Source organism: Mytilus edulis, chromosome 6 (genome assembly GCF_963676685.1).
Source record: "Mytilus edulis chromosome 6, xbMytEdul2.2, whole genome shotgun sequence".
NCBI classification, from domain to species: Eukaryota; Metazoa; Mollusca; class Bivalvia; order Mytilida; family Mytilidae; genus Mytilus; species Mytilus edulis.
In genome coordinates, this window is record NC_092349.1 from 62430620 (window position 1) to 62450555 (window position 19936).

General features: G+C 32.0%; 1 protein-coding gene across 2 annotated transcripts in view; it reads right to left on the bottom strand.

Moving 5' to 3' along the window:
* LOC139528057 (HEAT repeat-containing protein 6-like) overlaps positions 1 to 19800 on the bottom strand; it is a 42785-nt gene extending 22985 nt beyond the window's left edge. The window contains exons 1-17 of one of the 2 annotated variants that reach the window (XM_071323861.1): positions 19539 to 19800; positions 15054 to 15164; positions 14477 to 14617; positions 13849 to 13964; positions 12927 to 13041; positions 12530 to 12625; positions 10768 to 11217; positions 9969 to 10091; positions 9367 to 9443; positions 8813 to 8942; positions 5824 to 5923; positions 4210 to 4690; positions 3342 to 3423; positions 2701 to 2787; positions 1399 to 1533; positions 698 to 820; positions 33 to 157 (exon numbers count right to left, since the gene is read on the bottom strand). In XM_071323861.1, coding sequence (XP_071179962.1) covers positions 33 to 157; positions 698 to 820; positions 1399 to 1533; positions 2701 to 2787; positions 3342 to 3423; positions 4210 to 4690; positions 5824 to 5923; positions 8813 to 8942; positions 9367 to 9443; positions 9969 to 10091; positions 10768 to 11217; positions 12530 to 12625; positions 12927 to 13041; positions 13849 to 13964; positions 14477 to 14617; positions 15054 to 15164; positions 19539 to 19709 — 2663 coding nt within the window. In that variant the 5' untranslated portion in view covers positions 19710 to 19800. The remainder of the gene's footprint in view (positions 1 to 32; positions 158 to 697; positions 821 to 1398; positions 1534 to 2700; positions 2788 to 3341; positions 3424 to 4209; positions 4691 to 5823; positions 5924 to 8812; positions 8943 to 9366; positions 9444 to 9968; positions 10092 to 10767; positions 11218 to 12529; positions 12626 to 12926; positions 13042 to 13848; positions 13965 to 14476; positions 14618 to 15053; positions 15165 to 19538) is intronic. The other variant, XM_071323862.1, reaches the window with a different exon arrangement.
* Between the last annotated feature and the right edge of the window lie 136 nt (positions 19801 to 19936).

Here is a 19936-nt window from a genome sequence, read left to right on the forward strand (position 1 = left end):
TATTGTAATTAAGAAGTTAGTTTCCAACTTACTTATTCAATACAAGAGCATCACATAAATTAGCCAGTGACCATGCTGTCTTGAGACGGACATTCAAACTACTGTCAGCCATGCAGGTCAGAATAGCATTAGCAGCATCAGCAACAAAGTTCACATCCTATGAAACATAGTGTAGAGATCAAATTACTTATATGAAATATAGTGTAGAGGTCAAATTCAATATATGAATAAAATAAACGAAATGTAGGCTGGAATTAAAAAATTTACTCAATTAGTTGTAAACAATGCCTTGTATAAAATCAAGAATTAAAAGAAAATTTAATGGTAAACAAGATTTTATCCATAAAAATTTCTTGAATACTGTAATATTTTAATCTTTTTAAACATTACTGAATAGCGAATCCATAGTATGTTATTTCTTAAAAAACAATTATATATGACCAAAGAAGTGCGAAAAAAGGGTCAAGGTTGTATGATATAAACTAGACAGACGTGTTTTAAATATTTTTGACCTGTATTGAGATATTGAATAAACAGACTGATTACTACAAACAAAGAGCTTAAGTAAATAATCATATATTTCCTTCGGGAGAAGATGTTATTAACAGAGAAAACAACATTTCATTTACTGGCCTAATCATGTTAAATCATAACTATTTAACAACATGCAAATTAAGCTATCATTACTAAAACCCACCTCTCTGAGACAGGTATACAGTACATAGACTCCAAGTGTTCTCACAGCAGAGGATCTCACAACCCTATCTTCATCAGAGGTTAAACCTAAGATCAAAGTTATACATAACATTCTTTTGTCCATCTGAAAAAATAAGAATTTATATTCTATTCTAATGAATCAATGAAATTTGAAAATACATGTATCAAAATGCTTTACTACTGTTTTTAATATTTCATAATGGATGTTACAAGCCCAGTTGGTAGAGCAGAGATCTATTGAGCTTAGGTTGTAGTCATGGTCTGCAGCTGGTTCAACAAGGACTATAACTCTGCACAAAATCAACAGACTGGAACAAAACAAAAACATGATTTGTAACTGGTAATCATAAAACTTTCTACCAAATATCAAATCAATACCTTCAAGTAATAAAAAAAACTGTGGAAAACTGATTTGCAAGAATAACAGATGGTTAAACTGTTAACCTAAAGTCCCCTTTGACATCACCAGTAGGAACTAACTAGTAATCATGATCTCTTGTTTTATATTTTCTGTTTAAGAGCAAACACACTGACAGATATTACAAGTCACTTTGATTTCATAAATGTTGTTAGGTGACCTTTAAATTGACGATCAACCGACAACTTCATTTAGCTGTATGTCTTTTGTAAAAGTTGCAATCAAACTTGAACTTTTTGGATAATTGCTATACAATAACTTACAGATATAATATTAAATACATCAGCTCCTATGTTAGACAGACAATCACATGTAACAGCTTTTACTGGGTTGTGTGTTTCTCTCTGTAGAATCTTAGGAATAGGACCATTTAATATGTAGTCCCAAAACTGGTGCACCTAAAAGAGAGGAAAACAATTACATGTATATGCTTATAAAGATATATTGTTGTACACTTTATTTCCAATCAAGACAAAAATTAATCTTGCATAGACTTCAGAATGATTCATCCTTCATTAATTGTAAATGCTTTTTTTAAATATTAAACGACCCACTGAAGCGGACAGCAACCTTAAGGTTGGTTAATTGTGAAAACTTGGTCATACAGGCTTTATATGTCATCAAATATACAAGATCTGAATATGTGCCAGATTAGCGAGAGATTTCATCTGTTTGCATATAGTCTATTCTGCTCTGCTGTCTTATGGTAAATATGGAAATGATATTCTTTCTTTAATTCAAACATCATGAAAGAAAGTTTTGACCTGATATGAATTATAACTAAAGATAAAAATTCATATTTTAACTTTGTGGTCTCTGATTTCTAGAGGAAGACAACAGAAACATCAACATAAAACTAGAGGCTCTAAAGAGCCTGTGTCGTTCACCTTGGTCTAGGTGCATATTAAACAAAGGACTCAGGGATTCATGACAAATTTGTGTTTTGGTGATGGTAATGTGTTTGAAGATTTTACTTTCCTGAACATTCTTGCTACGTACAATTTTTCTATCTGTAATAAACTTGGCCTTTTAGTTACAGAGGAAAATATTTTGTAAAAACTTACAAAAATTTACCAAATTAATGAAAATTGTTAAAAATTGACTATAAAGGGCAATAACTCCTTAAGTGGTCAACTGACCATTTTGGTCATTTGGACTTATTTGTAGATCTTATTTTGCTGAACATTATTGCGGTTTCAGAGTTATAAGCCAAAATCTACATTTTACCCCTATGTTCTATTTTTAGCCATGGTGGTCATCTTGGTTGGTTTGGCAAGTCACCGGACACAGTTTATAAACTAGATACCCTAATGATGATTGTGGCCAAGTATGGTTAAATTTGGCTCAGTAGTTTCAGAGGAGAAGATTTTTGTAAAAGTTCACGACGACGGACGACGGACACCAAGTGATGAGAAAAGCTCACTTGGCCCTTTGGGCCAGGTGAGCTAAAAATATATTTCAGATTTTCTTCAACATTATTTCTGAATATGGTTTCCTAATGATAATACTTTTAATATTCCTTGCTAAAATATACACTATTGCATTCGAAATGTAATGATATATACCTCTGTGGAAGAAAGTCTCTGAGCTCCATCTGATTGATCAAGTGCCTGAATGTCTTTTTGTAAAGCTTGGGTTAACTCATCCAATAACTGAAGATACAACCATAAAAATACATATTAACATTATTTAATCTATTCAAATTGACAGCTATTACAATTCAATTACATGAAAAAAGATCTAGTCAAATACAAGAGTTATAAAATATAAAAAGAACATAAAATTTTTAATAAATCCTGAAAGCTTACATCAACTTGCATTAAAAATGAACTTTAAGGTTTCAGGGTTTGTTCATTGTTGAAGGCCCTTTAAGTGACCTGTATAGTCGTTCACATCATTGTGCTGGTCTTTGGTAGACATAACTATGTCTTTAATATTGGTTATCATACCTCATCTTATTTTCATATTGACTAATTTTAATTTTATTTTCAACCCTTTTTTTTGCTTTTTAAAACTGATCTTTATGACAGAAATCATCTCAAAATTATGATTTATTATGCAGAAATAAATATATTCTGAATCCTTTTGGACATTTTGATCTACTGTTACATCATTTTTATTACATGTTTTTGTACTTATTTCTGACTTTTACTTTTGTGTCATTCTGCTAAGACAGGTTTTCTGTCTAAATAACAGTTCAAGTTACCTTAGATGTATGTAGTCTGATAACACCATCACTGTCCTCAAAACATTTACACGTCAGATCTCGTAATATTGGTAAACTATTCCTGTAAAAATAAAAAGTAAAATAGCAAAAATATTTAACTCCGAGGAAACATCAAACGAATGGACAACAACTGTCATATTCCTGACTTGGTACAGGCATTCTCAAATGCAGAAAATGGTGGATTGAACCTGGTTTTGTAGCACTAAAACTCTAACTTGTATGACAGTCACATCAAATTCCATTATATTCATAACGATGTGTGCACAAAACAGACATAAAAGGTAAAATTGTCAAAATATGGATACAGCCATCATCACCACGTCACAACCTCAACAGAACAACAATAAACCATTAATGATTACTGTTTCGGTGTAACTATTTGTCATGTGTCGATTTTTGTGTCTAATGGCAGATCTTTGATTGTCTGTAAAAAAATATTTGTTAAGACTCTAGGTTAGTTAGAGCTAGAGATATTGTAAAGACACCTGTCTGCTGTTAAGGGCTGTATGCTAAACTGTAGAAATATTGCTAAGATAGATAAAGTGCAATAGATTTGTAGTTAAATGAAGTATAAATATTTAAATGATGTACAAAAGACAGTAACTGTGGATTCATTATTATTCGTTCAATACATATTTTCATGGATTTCTTTGGTACATGTGAACCAAGTAATTAAATGTTCAATGAATATCAAACTGCTATAATGTTGCATGCAAACTTTGGCAAAACTATGAAAATACATATCCACGAATCTGTAAGTTTTCAATAATCCTCAAAAATTAGTACCCATGAAAATATATGAAATATCATTCTGAAATATTTGTATCTGAATCCACACAAAACAAACCTTATGATAGGAAAGTATCCTTTAGTAAGATGAGCCAAAACTTGTAATGACTCTAGCCTAACAGGAAGTGGTTCTGTGTAGTACTCTCCATTCTCACCAAACCCTCTCGGCTGAGGTGTAATATTTTTAACACATAATTTAATCAACCATGAGGTTTGTGAAGCCTGGCTCTGTAACAATGGATCTGCGTACACAGGTGTCTGGGTACCAGATATTCCAGGAGATGGTGTAGATAAACCAGGTGATACATTCCCAGCCTCAAGATTTCCAGATTCAGGTGACTGGTTGCTACTGAAACCAGAATCGACAGGATCATTTGTTTTGATTGCTGTTACTGGGTTTGGTAAGTCTTTAGTCGAACTTGACAGAGACAGGGATGTTGTTCTTGATGGTTGTATGATGTGGCACACCTCCATTAATGGTGGCTGAATGGCAGATACCGCACCAAAACATGTTAAACATGCCACTCTAACATTGGGATCTGCAAGAATAAAATAACATTTTGTCAACAATGTCAACTATGTGCATTTTATTTTTTTTATAGCAAAAAGCTTATTATATACAGTCGAACCTCGTTGTGTCGAAGTCGAAGGGACCGGACCAAAGTATTTGACTCGTCCGAGGTTCGACTCATCTGAGGTCAAGTGTGTCGTCATAAATTTTGAATGCATGAAATACGGTATGAGATTTGTGTAAAACTAGATACAATGAACAGTGTGCCTTTTCCATTCAATCTCCATTTTTGGTCCTTCGTAATAATTAAAAACACGAGTATAGATACAAATCATGCACAAATAAAATCAATAGTCTACACAAATATTTACAAAGGTCAGTCGCTATAAATTATGAAATCACGCACAGCACGAAATAAGTCCTGAACGGTCTCTGATGAGGTCGTCTGCTTTACATTAGATTATCATGAATTTATTATAATTGTCCTAATCCTTTTATCTATTGTAATTAATGAGTTTTAAATCTAACGATTCATTTAATATCGGCTTGGGTCATTTAAATTCGTTTCGTTTTTATCTCATGTGAAAAATGTTCAACACACTAACATTCCGCTTGAACGATCAACAAAGGTGTTAATTAGCGGCCACCATAAACATGTCATTTTAACTGTTATACAAACAATTATGTTTACTCAGCTTTAATCTCTTTTGAAAATGATTAATTGACATAAGAAATACATCCGACTTAAATTTTTATCATCATGATCATTAGGTCTGCATCTTTTGAAAATTCTTACTTTCAAAGTTCGAGACATCAGGGTCAATTTATATTAATTTTACTTCGACGGGACTATAAAATTTACTCGACTTAACCGAGTATTTGAATCAACCGAGTTCGACTCATCAGAGGTAATAATGCATTGTTCAAACGGGAATTTATCCGGGACCGCAAAATTACTTCGACACAATCAGATTCGACACAACGAGGTTCGACTGTATTGTTTGTGGTTATAACTCTTTTTTCTATAATTCTACCTTTTTTGCAACATGCCACCTTCTGACAACTTGTGTTCATATGTATTGATATGTAAGAACAATATGGAAAACTTTTCATATTTGTCAAACCTTAGTACAAAATATGCAATATATCAACACAACTAACCTCTATGACCCAGAAAATTCCTGACTTGTTTAACCACTCTAGACAGCAGTCCTGGTCTCATTTTCTGGTAGGGTACATTGGAGATAAGTGTAGATAGACACTGCAAATAAATTGAACAAGAATTGTTACAACACATTATGTATCATTTACTTACTGTCAGTAATATATTTAATATAAGTTTAAACCATGTTTGTTTCAAAGCATATGCAGGGAATTCACGTTTCCTAGGTTATCTGTCTTTAAACTTGTTCTATCTTTTAAAAATCTGCAACTTCTGTTTTGGAGAAGATTTAGACAATAATTTGTAAAACTCCTGTCCGAACAATTTGTCATTTTAAAGTGAATTTAAACCCTAAAATATGTTTCAACTAACTGTCGTTAATAACTATGAAATAAGTTAACTAAATGCTTTATCATACACAGATATTTGTAAGAGAAAATATAATTCCCTCAAAGGCGGGTCCAGGGGAGCCTAGGGAGCAGGCCTACTTTAGGTCAGTCACCACCCCTCCCCCCTTATGAAAACTATGGATCTGACACTGTCCTTGTAATAATAAATAAAAGTCACCCTACATGTAACCTTTAGTTTAATTTGTCCAGCCTAAACAGACTAAGCAGTTATTTCTGAACACAAGTCAGACTTACTTCAATAAGCTGTGTTAGTGTTAATGCAAGTCTTCTAATACCAAGGGAAGTAACTTACTTTAATGAGATGTGCAAGTGTTAATGGAAAGTTTTCTGATACCAAGGGAGGTTAACTACTTTAATGACCTGTTTAAGTGTTAATGGAATAATGAGCTGTGTAAGTGTTAATGGAAAGTTTTCTGATATCAATGGACGTAACTTACTTTAATGAGCTATGTAAGTGTTAATGGAAAGTTTTCTGATACCAAGGGAAGTAACTTACTTTAATAAGCTGTGTAAGTGTTAATGGAAAGTTTTCTGATACCAAGGGAAGTTAACTACTTTAATGACCTGTTTAAGTGTTAAGGCCACACCAATTTTATTTTTTTGTTCTACAGATTTTTGGACTCCAAAATTTGGGGCGAGCGAGCGATTTGAAAATTTTAATAAAAAAATATTTAATTTGCAAATTTTTGAGGCGAAGCTTGAAAAGTAAAGGCGAGCGATTATAAATTTTTTTTGTAAACATAAAATAGTAGGTTTTGACAATATTAAAACTTGATTTATCAGTTGTACTTTGACATTTTTTAAATTTCTGAAGTATTTTTTCCCTGCTCACCAAGAAATAATTAAATCTGGTCTATGTATGTGTGACTGACAATGAGACAATTCTCCATCCAAGTCATAATCAGTTTGGGGGCAACCCCTTAATGTTATAAATATCCCTTTTACATGTTTTATGAGGGATCAATATAAGCTATAATATATGTGTTTGTACAAAAGGGCTCATATTTTCTCAAAGAACTCTAAATCTATCTGGTATCAAATGGTCAAAAACATGTCCAAGAAATTTGTAATATTCCTGGACTTTAACCATGTTAAATTAACACATTTACTTTAACAGTTTAATATTATTCAAAATAAGTGGACCCCTCTTTTAGAAGAAGTTGTTTAAAATATGATGTAACTCTCCTCTTTTTGAGTACAAAATTCTAAGTTTTCAAAGGTTTTGTATAGAAGATCTATACAAATCCTTGGTATTTCTATTTTCTTTTCTACAGCAGTAAAATGACCCCTTGTCTGAGGGAGGGTTGTTCTCAATCTAATAACAAACACAGGTCAAAGTACGGCCTTTTACACAGGGCTTTGATACAGACCAAACAGCAAGCTATAATCTGATAAAGGACCCCAAAATTGTTAGTGTACACAATTCGAACAGGAAAACCAACAATCTAATTTATATATCCAATCGGGAAAATACCAATGAACAACATCAACAAACGATAACTGCTGACGACAGGCCCCTGAATCAATCAGGACAGGTGCATAAACATGCAGTGGCTATGGATAGTTTTGTTTCGCCAGTATACAATATAATTGTAGTTGAAGGCAAATCCTTCAGAAGTTCTTTGTACTTTATTCTAACAACGAACATTTTTTGATAGGGAATATAAGTAAAGGGGAAAAAAAACAATTTTTTGTTCTTTACAGGTATTTCCGCTGTTATAAATTTATATCGGAGCACTCCCACTTTGGATAAATAGGTTTCAAGCTGAAACAAATATTCTCACAGGAGTGATTTTATGTTTAAAATCGTTATAAAGGTTAGACTATGATTTTAAAAACAAATGTTGATATCTTTTTATAATATTTACAAAAAAAAAACGGTGTAGGAAATGAACATGATTACATTTCCGGATGCGGGAAGCGGGAATATAAAAAAAATTAAAAAATTCTGTTTAAAAAAAAATAGGTGTGGGCGGGTCCGTCGAACAAGGAATCAAATTGGTGTGGCCTAATGGAAAGTTTTCTGATACCAAGGGAAGTAACTTACTTTAATGAGCTGTTTAAGTGTTAATGGAAAGTTTTCTGATATCAATGGATGTAACTTACTTTAATGAGCTATGTAAGTGTTAATGGAAAGTTTTCTGATACCAAGGGAAGTAACTTACTTTAATGAGCTATGTAAGTGTTAATGGAAAGTTTTCTGATACCAAGGGAAGTAACTTACTTTAATGAGCTATGTAAGTGTTAATGGAAAGTTTTCTGATACCAAGGGAAGTAACTTACTTTAATGAGTTGTGTAAGTGTTAATGGAAAGTTTTCTGATATCAATGGATGTAACTTACTTTAATGAGCTGTGTAAGTGTTAATGGAAAGTTTTCTGATATCAAGGGATGTAACTTACTTTAATAAGCTGTGTAAGTGTTAATGGAAAGTTTTCTGATATCAAGGGATGTAACTTACTTTAATGAGCTATGTAAGTGTTAATGGAAAGTTTTCTGATACCAAGGAAAGTAACTTACTTTAATAAGCTATGTAAGTGTTAATGGAAAGTTTTCTGATACCAAGGAAAGTAACTTACTTTAATAAGCTGTGTAAGTGTTAATGGAAAGTTTTCTGATACTAATGCCAGTAACAGGCAGCGATGTAGTTCATGTACAGTTGATCCTAACACAGTGGAAAATGCAGTAAAGGCAGTTCGTGATTGGTCACTAAAATGTAATATCATAGATAAGATTAGATAAGATATATTTTATTTCCAATTAAGGGCCCACAAAGGGCATATAGAGAATACAAGTATAAGGAAAAAGATCATTGATTAGCATAGATACATAGATATCATATAACATACTTACTGTAAAATATAAAATGTAAAAGACTGTCTCACGATGTTTTTTGAAAAATTTATGATGTAACAAAGCAATGGGGTATATGACCTGATCCATAAGGTTTTTTTTTACAATTATAGGGAAAATTGTTTAAATTAAACCTTTTCAAATTTATATCTCTAAAACGGATTCTATGTTATCAAAATTTATTAGTTCTTACTTAATCGATGAACATATATATTTTTTCTAATTCATTTAATTTTATTTATGCTAATTTCTTAATTATTATTTATTAAAAAAGTCTCACCTGTCATCAGCAGCAGCTAAAAATGTCTTGGTTCCATCTAACAAAGCAGTCAATGTTGCTAGAGCTCCCATACGACACTGAAAAAATACACAGAATATTTAAACACAAAAAAAAAAAAAATGTTCCTACTATTGTCGATTCATTTCTTGTGGGAAATTGTTTGTGGATTTCCTGGGTAGAGGTGGACCTCTATATGTCTAAATAATTATAAAAGTGCATATTCCTACAGGTTTGTATGCAGAATTTATCAAAACCAAGAAATCAAGTTCATGTATTTAAGACAACACACAATTTTTCTTCAATCCATGAAAATAAATGAACCCATAAGTATGCTATTTAATTACACACAATTATAATTACTGTATTCTGCTGCTGTTCTTATAAATGGTGTGTTCAACACTTGTTTTCCTCAAACTTTGTGTGAAGGATTTTTCAGAATGTTCCCTTTGCTATTCAGTGGATATTTTTCTCATTGGTGATCATACCACATCTCTTTATCTCTACTGTATATGGAAACATTCAGAAACATTCCTTGGAAGTAAGATCATCCAGGATTATGGTAAAGAAATCTCAATTTGTGAAATGTAACTATAGTAACATACCTTTGGTGATGGGTCCTTCAGGATTATGGTAAACAATGTCTGTATTTGTGAACTGTTACCAGAAGTTACAGAGTCAGGAATGAATGAGGACCAGTAACCAAACATCACTTTCTTGTCTGTATTCTGTTAAATTATATGTCACATTCTATTATAAAAACTATTATATGTATAAAACTAATTCTTTAAAAAAAACACCACATTCAATTTGAGCATTTATGAGCTTTATAAAACAAACTTACAAAAAATATTTGCAGACTAACTGAAAAAATAAGTTGCCTCATAGAGTCAATAACCTAAATGATTTTTAATTAAAGATATTTTAAGACCCCACATTTGAATAAATGGGGAATGTGTCCAAGGGACAAAGATAATGCACCTTAATGCATAAAACTTAATTTAGGGACATAACTCAAGAACGGTGAAAGCGACATTACTTATTATTGTACTTGATGATCTGAGTTGAATAAGCATTGTGTATAAGTTTTATAATATTTGGTTAAGATAAACATTAAGTTAGATAATGGAAACGAAAAAATAAGCAATGTTTCCATTTGTTAAGGGGCATAACAGTAAAAGTGATGCCATCAAAATTCAAACTTGATCTGTGTTTTGTGGTAATAAGCATTACGCATAAATTTCAGAACATTTAGTTATTGCAATCTAATGTTAGAGAATGGAAACCAATTTTGGGACATAATATGTATGGACCTATGGACTGAGGTGCAGACAGAAAATGGTAAAACTTAATGGCCATCTGCTACAGCAGGGGCATACAAATTCTTAATGAAAATATACTTACTTTTATGACTGTGTGAAGACATGCTAAAGCACATTGCCTGACTTTAGCACATGTTGATCTATATCTTGAACTTTGACCTCCTTCTGTGTCAGAGAAATCAGACTCTGAACTACTTATTTTGGCCCAAGCAGGTCTGAATACTGCCTGTTCACCTCTAACTTGTCCTTCAACTGACAATCCATTCATTGCCTGTGATAACTTTGTGTCATCTTGACCTTGTCCTTGATCTGGTTGACCTTGTTGATCTCCATCTTGTTCTTTCCCCTTTTTTGGTTTCCTTTTCTTTGATTTTTTGTTGCCTTGACCTTTGGCATTATCTTCTGCTTGTGACTTCTGTGGTGATGTTGGAGTCTTATCTGCACTAGACGGTTCCACATTACTTAGAGGGGTTGGATGCAGTGTTTCAGGTACCATAACTGGTATGTTAGAAATTCCATGAAACATTGAAGTCTGAAACATACATGTAACAGAGATTTCAAATTTCAAAAATTTATTTTTTGCATATTTTAATCAAATAAAGGTAGTTTAAAAATTAAAATGGCTTTGTAAAAATGAACAGATATAAAGTATATAATCAAAAACAAAATATAATCAAACGCTTTTATTTTAATTTATACCACTAGTTCATCTAAATGCTAAACTGATTTGAGAGTTTGATTAGATTTTATATTATTATGAGTATATTTTTCCATTCAATAGATAATTATAACTATGTGTATGCATGAACCAAACAATTAAGAAAAACACATATTCTGTGAAAACATCTTATCTGATAATAATTCAATGTACATATATATTTAGGTTTTGATACATATATATACAAGTCAAATTATAATATAAACAGTACTTCTATAATAAAGTAGGTCTAGATTCTTATTTAAATGTTTTTGTACAAGCCTTTCACAAGAAACTAAAATTTAAATACTGTGGATTAATTTATTTTTGTGGGTATCAATTTTCCTGGATTAGGGAAAACTTAAATGTTTGTGAATATTTAAATTCGTGGTTTTAACGAAGTCTGCATACAAGCCTATTGAAAAGGAGAAGGTTCACGAAGGGTTAAAATAGGCCCTGAATTTTTTATGCTTTTTAAATTGGGCCAAAAAATTAAAAATTTCATATAGAAATACTTGTGATAATACTATTAAGACAAATTAATTTTTCTGGCACTTTCCTTTACAATTTATCGAGCTATGACCCCTTAAATAAACATAATTTGTATTAAAAAGTCAATTTTGGTACTTTTTTCCCATAATTCTAATTGTTTTTGGCATAATTAACTTTGGCCGCAATCTCCGATCCAAAAAGTTTTTATATTGATGAATTCTATATCAAAATTGAAATCTTTTGGTTACAACACATTTTAGATCGTAGGTGGCGGCCAAAGTGTTTCTAAAGCTTTTAGGTCTAAGAAATGCACAAAATCATCATATCTTGACAAAAATGGGCTTACTTTGGAGAATATTATATACTTTTATGAAAAGAACTGATATATTCAGCATTTAAACTTTAGAAAGAGACCCATTTTCGAACCATTGAGACCTTTTTGGTGTTTTATGATAAAGTTGATATTTAAGGCCATTTTGTGCCATAAGTGAACCTTGTCCTTTATCATTTGTTGAACATTTAATTTCTTGGTTCAACTATACCACAAAAATCCACTAAAGTTGGTATTCAAGGAAAAATAATGAATTCACAATATATCACAAAATAAACTCCCAAAACATCAAATCAGATGATAAAAACAGTCTGTATTCCTTACCCTAACTCCAGCTAAAAGTGGTCCAAGTTGTTCAGATGGCATTATTTTAGTGGCAGCCAGTAAATTTTGTAATCCCCTCAAGGTACAAATCATTACCTGAAAAATGGTCAATAAGATAGTCATACTGATGGCTCTAAGGATAGTTTACATTAAAAGTACATGCAGTACTAACTGTAAATTCAGAAATTATTGCAAACAACTAGTACAGCTATTTTGACATAGCTAACAAAGAATCAAAATAAATTATTGTGATTTAATGAAAAGATATGTGTATCAAATATCAGAGTTCTAGTTTATTATTACAATACACATCACTAGGGATAAGAAATATTTTTCTTACATCGATCTAGAAATGTGAAAATAGCAGGAAAATAAGAGAATTGTATAAAATTTTAACCTTGCATTGAATCATTGATTCTAATCTAGTAGTTGGTATCTTGTGTAACAATTTCATAAAAATGTCAAAACATAAACTAGCATATCTATCTTCCATGTAGGTCTGGCCTGATACTCTGAAAAATAGAAATAAAGTGTTGATAAAGTCAATTACTTTTTCATGTCTCTAACAAAAATGTGCTTGTGTATAATTCGGAGTTTAGTATGACGTCCATTATCACTAGTACTGTACTAGTATACATATTTTTAGGGGCCAGCTGAAGGACACCTACGGGTGCGGGAATTCTCGCTACATTGAAGACCCATTGGTGGCCTTCGGCTGTTGTCTGCTCTATGGTCGGGTTGTTGTCGCTTTGACACATTCCCCATTTCCTTTCTCAATTTTATTTGTTGCTAAAATGATAACTCAATTAGTCAGCTGTTGGTGCAACAATTCTCCCCTTCTTGTTTATTATTTAGGAATCACTATTTCTTTTTATAGTAACATCACAACAGTGACCTACAATTATATTGTAGTCATACTAAAATTGGGAGCTCATATTCTATTGTAGTTTAAGTAAAATAACGACATTAGTGTAGTTAACAATAACCGAAACTATGGTGGCATGGTGGCATTTCTAAACATTCATTCACTGTTATTGATGGCATAAACTATATATCAAATCTTTTTTTTTTCTAGTTACAATAGATTCTTTTTTGAAGCTGTATTTATATTTTATGGATTTTGTTAGTATTTGTGATCCATAAATATAAGTATACAACAAAATACAAACCATGAAATAAGTATCAACGAAAAACAAACTGTACACAATCTCTGAAAAATTGGAACATGTATGAAAAAATTAATCCAATGCATCCAAAAAATACCAGACTAAAATGATTAAATCACAGTTAAAAATTGGCCTTATTGATAATTTACATACTTGATTGTCATATTTTCTAAAGTCTGTACAGCCTGTCTTAGTACTTCCTCCTCCGTAGCCCCTCCCTCTATCAGAGGTATCAGTATTCCTCTTCTACTCAATAGAATATCATGGAACTGTAGAATAAAGTTTTAACATTTATTAACCTATTTACATCTAGGGATAACAATTAAAGATGTACTTGTTGGTTTTTTCAGTTGTTGGGTCAACTTATTCAAATGTATTCACATTCCCTTTCATTCATAAAAAAGTAAGAAAATACAAAGCTGACAATAAAAAAATCTCATGGCGATTATTATAAATTTTTAACATCTGACAATTTTCGACAAATAACAAAAATATTTATAGAATATATGTAAAACTAAGGAGAAATGGAATGATTGACAATCAGACAAGCTTCCACCAAAGTTCAAATGAACTTGGTGTAAGCAATTATAGGCAACTGTACTGCCTTCAACAATGGATAAACCCCCATAGCTTATGGTCGACTTGGTACATGCACAAAAATAATGTGGCAGAGTTCAACATGTTTGTGAGCATTCAATCTAATTCAATAAGGAAATGATAGGATATAATTGTTGATTTCTTTTTTTACCACAGTATATTCCTCATAATCATTTATACTGACCTTTGTTAAGAGTCCAACATTTTCATAAACAACAGCACCTAAAGCCTGAAGAATCATAGGTAATGCCCACGGCTGACATCTCTGTGCTCCTCCAACCAAATACTCTGTTACAGCTAATAATGTAGATTCTGTCAGGTTCAACTTGTAACAAAAGAAAAGTACTCTGTGAAATACATGTATGTCAATGTAGACAATTTGTCATCTAGATTAAATTACTGAACCAGATTATGGAAACTTAAATGAGTCTGTCTAATCATTTGCTTTCTCAGTATAAAAAAAAACAATAAAAATAAACATAAAGGAATTTTCTAGTGTATTTCCAAATATTTCCAAAACACCTCTCATACATGTCATCAGTTTCAACAACTATTGGCTCCAGCAGATTATGTAAATTCATGTTCATATGTGCTTTTTAAGTAAAAGTGTTTATGTAGGGTTGACGTCTCCTTGAATTTTATTCATACCAGTGGTATATGTTATCTAAAAATATTATATCAAAACAATACATGAATGTACAAAATTAACCGATTTGACAATTTAATGTCAATCTTCAATGAAATTGACAGTTTAATCTTACTTGTTGTCTTGCAGTGAAGTTAAATACTGTCTGACACACTTTAACTAGGAGTCTTTCATCATGTAGAGGTATCAGTCTACACAGTTTGAACTGGATCAATGCATTGGCTTCCTGAAATAGCAATAAATTAAAGTACATGTAGCCACTGAACTCTACAAAATATGGTAAAGTAAGATAATCAAATTATTGTCTAAAAAAAATGTAAACAAAGAGTACACACAGGCGCGTAGCTCCATATACGCTAACACGCAGTTGCGTGCACATCGATTCGGCAAGCAAAAAAAATAAATGCCAAAATAAAAATTTATAAATTAATTATGGTTAAAGGAAACACATATGTTGTTACTTTTTTAATTGATGAACTTTCATTAAATAACGTTTTATTAGAGATCATGTAAAAATCGGACAGTAACTTGTATTTTTTACCAGATTTGAATTTATTATACTCAGTCTAAGACGTGTAGTTTCGGAGCACATTTTACAGAGTACGGCTTATCTGTTTGCGATGCGATGTACCAATCGAGATTTATCGAAACCATTTGATATTATTGAAAATATGCCGAGGCGATGTATTCGACAGACTACCAGAGCCAATCACCCTGAAAACACGCCAAAAGAGCATTGGAAAGTCTCATTATATTTTGCGTTCACACACGAAGACCATATGATAATGGAATTGGAGAGTAGAGGATGTCTGGTATTATCAGAAAGGCAGTGTCTGTGCGTACCCGCATGCGGGTACGAATAGTCAAATTGACATTCGTAGGCTGCACGTACCCACATCCGGTTTTATAATAAAATGCCATCGGATCGGGAATTAAACGTGAAATATGTATACAGAAATTATCGATAATATGGGGATTTTGAGTAGAACGAGTGAAGATCATGACAAATTATATTTTCGAATTGTATTTATTAATTAATAATACATAATAAACCTAGCAAATTAAATGCACACTGATTGAAAATGAAATCTACAGTCCCTGTAATCTAGTCCTATAATATATAATATCCCAATTTTAAGTTGCTTCCACTCTTCAGAGGTAAAATATTTTTTGATGCGCTGAAGGTCTACATTTTCGTCAAATATTTTGTTATTTATTAACGAAGCTTTCATAGAAGAATATTGGCATCGGCCTTTGTTTATCAGAAATAATGTATTAGGCCTTAATTTTTCCTGTCGAACTTTTTTAGAATTTTTTGCCTCCGTGAATACAGGTAATATGTATTCTGTTAAACTTTATTTCCTCTTTATTTTTTGTGTTTCCAGTTCTTCTTACTGCAGCTGCAATTGACTCCGAGTTTGTTTTTATATACAATTGTATAAAATTCACCGACTGATACTTTTGAACAAATTGTTCCAATTCATGATAACTTTAAAATGTCTGCCCCACATGTATATCAATCTTTTCCCATTTTAAGAATATTTATTAACCGAGAAAAACTGTTCACTTACCTATATATAAATGTTTTCAAAGTAGTTGATTAAATTTATTCACTAATTGCAACAATTTCTGTATATATATATTTCACGTTTAATTCCCGATCCGATGGCATTTTATTATAAAACCGGATGTGGGTACGCGTAGCCTACGAACGGCAATTTTGCTATTCGTACCTGCATGCGGGTACGCGCAGACACTGCCTATCAGAAAATAGCTTCTTTGTGTCGATCTGCTTCCTCGTGTTGTAGGACATATAACATGTATAACCAACGAATAATTCTCAACATTGTTTGAGACATACAAAATGACCTGGCATGTATTTGGCGGACAATTTCAATCGGGAGGTCGCTCGATGGAGAACACGTACGCTGGTTTATAACATCTCGCGAGTGCTACCATGCAGATCTATCAGTTTATTAAGTCTGTTGAAAATTAACAACGTCAGGTTATCATCGCTAGCATTACTGCATATTGATCGGGATTTCAGTGTGAATGTTGACAAAGTAATAGAGAAGTTCGTTTCTGCTTAGACCCGAAGAGCAGATTTTGGTCAATGTTGAGTAAATTCTGTAATTCAAAAATGTGTTGTTTATGTATTAAATTAACTATGATTTACTCTATTCAGAAGATTCAAGTATTAATAGTTTTACGTTCATAAATTGTTTATAAGTCCTATCTACATGTAGCTCCTCTTTAAACCGTCCTATGACCGAAAACCGAAAAAAAACATTTTTCTGCATTAAAGGGTCCCAAAATTTTTTCAAGTAGTTGCTTGCACATCGTTTTCTTCTGGCTACGCCCCTGACACAGGCTGAAATGTCAGCCTCTACACCCAACAAATGGACATTTTTGACCGCCTTGACTGACTATATACAGCTCTTCCAAAGTAAGTCCCTCTACACCCATTGGATCTGCCTCTCTTTTATACCATTTATTGAAAGTGGTAATCAGGTTGCCTTCATGACAAAATACGGTAAAAAAGCTTGCCAATTGACGTTAATGGTAATTTTTGGTGTCTGTCTGACAGCATGATGATAATCCACAGGGGTTTGTTACAATTGCAGGGTTTACTATCCATACGAACCCCTAAAAAACACTTATATTTTAGAAAAACATTAACATCACTCGTTATTGTAAAGAAAGTGTACAGATTATCCACAGGGGTTTGTTACAATTGCCGGGTTTACTATCCATACGAACCCCTAAAAAACACCTTTTTTTAGGGGTTCGTTTGGATAGTAACTCGGCAATTGTAACAAACCCCTGTGGATAATCTGTACACTTTCTTTACAATAACGAGTGACGTTAATGTTTTTCTAAAAGTAACAGTAACAGTTCATTATTTGAGGCTTGTGTTGAATCACGATTAGAACTTTTTTGCGAATCACAATAAAATTTTAAACAATTTGACGCAAACAGTAGCCGAAAATGACCGTTTGACACCTGACAGTTAGGGACATTCTGTCAACATATATTTGTTCCGCCTAACAGACGTTTCAATGTAAATATTGTTATATGGGGATGAAGTCCCAAATAACGGTAGAAAAATCAATAAAAAAAAAAAAAAAAAAAATCGGGAAAATTTCCCGAATTTTTCATTCTACTAATGAACACAAAATCGTTAACTTTTTTTTTCAGATCTAGTTCCTGTTCCGGTTTTCCATGCATTTGTGCAGAAATCTGTCTTGTTTGCATGAGACTTTGTAAAGAAAATTATATGTGAAAAGAAAATTATATGTATCAGTCTAGTAAAATATAAGATTGGAACTCAATTTCATTTTTAATAATTGTTTGATTTGAAAAAAACGTTACCTGATGGAAGCGTTTCTTTTGTTTACATTGAATATGACGTCATAACTTAAACAGCGTCACAGCTAAATCCCTAACCACAGAACCGAAATCGGGAACGTTACGCGGTATTTCCGTTTCCTTTATTAACATGTTTGAGGTAAAAAAAATAATACATACAGACTTCGTCCCCATTCACAGATTATGCCTGCCTCATATTAACGTATACGACTGTTCGAGTGGTCCCAGTCAACATAACAATTGACATTTATTGTATAATTATATGGGGACTTTTTTTCATTGTACTAATGAACTCAAAATCGTTCAATTTTTTTTTGTCATGTTTTTTAATTTACGGATATGCACAGAACACATAACTCTTCTTCCTTCTTCCGGTCTTGTTGTCGTGAGACTTTGATTAGTCTAGTAAAATATAGGAACTCAAGGAACACAATACCAATATTTCATTTTTAATCATTCTTTGTCTTTGGTACATGTATAAATAAACGTTAGGCCTACCTGATGCATTGCGTTTCTTTGTTTACATTGAAAATGACGTCATAACTTAAATAACGTCACAAGTAAAATCCCTAACAACAGAACCAAAATCGGAAACGTTACGGTATTTCCGTATCTTTTTTTTAACAAATATTTAAAATACAAAAAAAATAATTTAAACAAACTTCGTCCCCATTCACAGGTAATGCCTGCCTCATATTATGGGGACAAAGTCCCCAATTATGGAAAAAAAAGCAATAATAAAAAAAAAAAATCGGGAAAATTTCCCGAATTTTTCATTCTACTAATGAACTCAAAATCGTTAACTTTTTTTTTCAGATCTACTTCCTATCCGGTTTTCTCCGCTTTTGCGCAGATATCTGACTTTGAAAAAATTTATATTTATCAGTCTAGAAAAATAAATAAGACATGTAAGATTGGATCTCAATACAAATTCAATTTTAATAATTGTTTGATATGAAAAAACGTTACCTGATGAAAGCGTTTCTTTTGTTTACATCGAATATGACGTCATAACTTAAAGAACGTCACAGCTAATTCCCTAACAATAGAATCAAAATCGGGAACGTTACGTACGGTATTTCGGTTTCTTTTATCAACGTGATTGAATTAAAAAAATAATACATACAGAGTTCGTCCCCATTCACAGGTTATGCCTGCCTCATATTAAACATAGTCTTTCATATAATTAATAAGACAGATTTCTAAAAAAAAATCATTTGTGCAAATGTACCTCTTCTGTCACAATTTTAGAAGAATAATCAATAGAATTGATTTCATCCAGAAGAAGATTAAGGTTTGTCCTTGACATTTCATCTCCCTGACTTGTGAATTTCATAAATCTTTTGAAACATTGTTCAAATCTGTCTCTTTCAACAGCAGAAAATCCAGATTCATCAGCCATCTCAGGAATTTGTTGATTCTTGATAGTTACTCAGAGTTTTTCATTGTAATCATTGTAAAACCCCGAGAGATTATGAACCTTCTTGCGGGATACTTTATTTGTTTCAATTTAAAATGAAACATATTGGTTCATTCAAAGGACTGGGAGTTGATTTGGACATTTAATTTTATTTCTAATTATTGAACACATTTGTTTTACACAATTGCTTCAAATACAAACAAAGATAC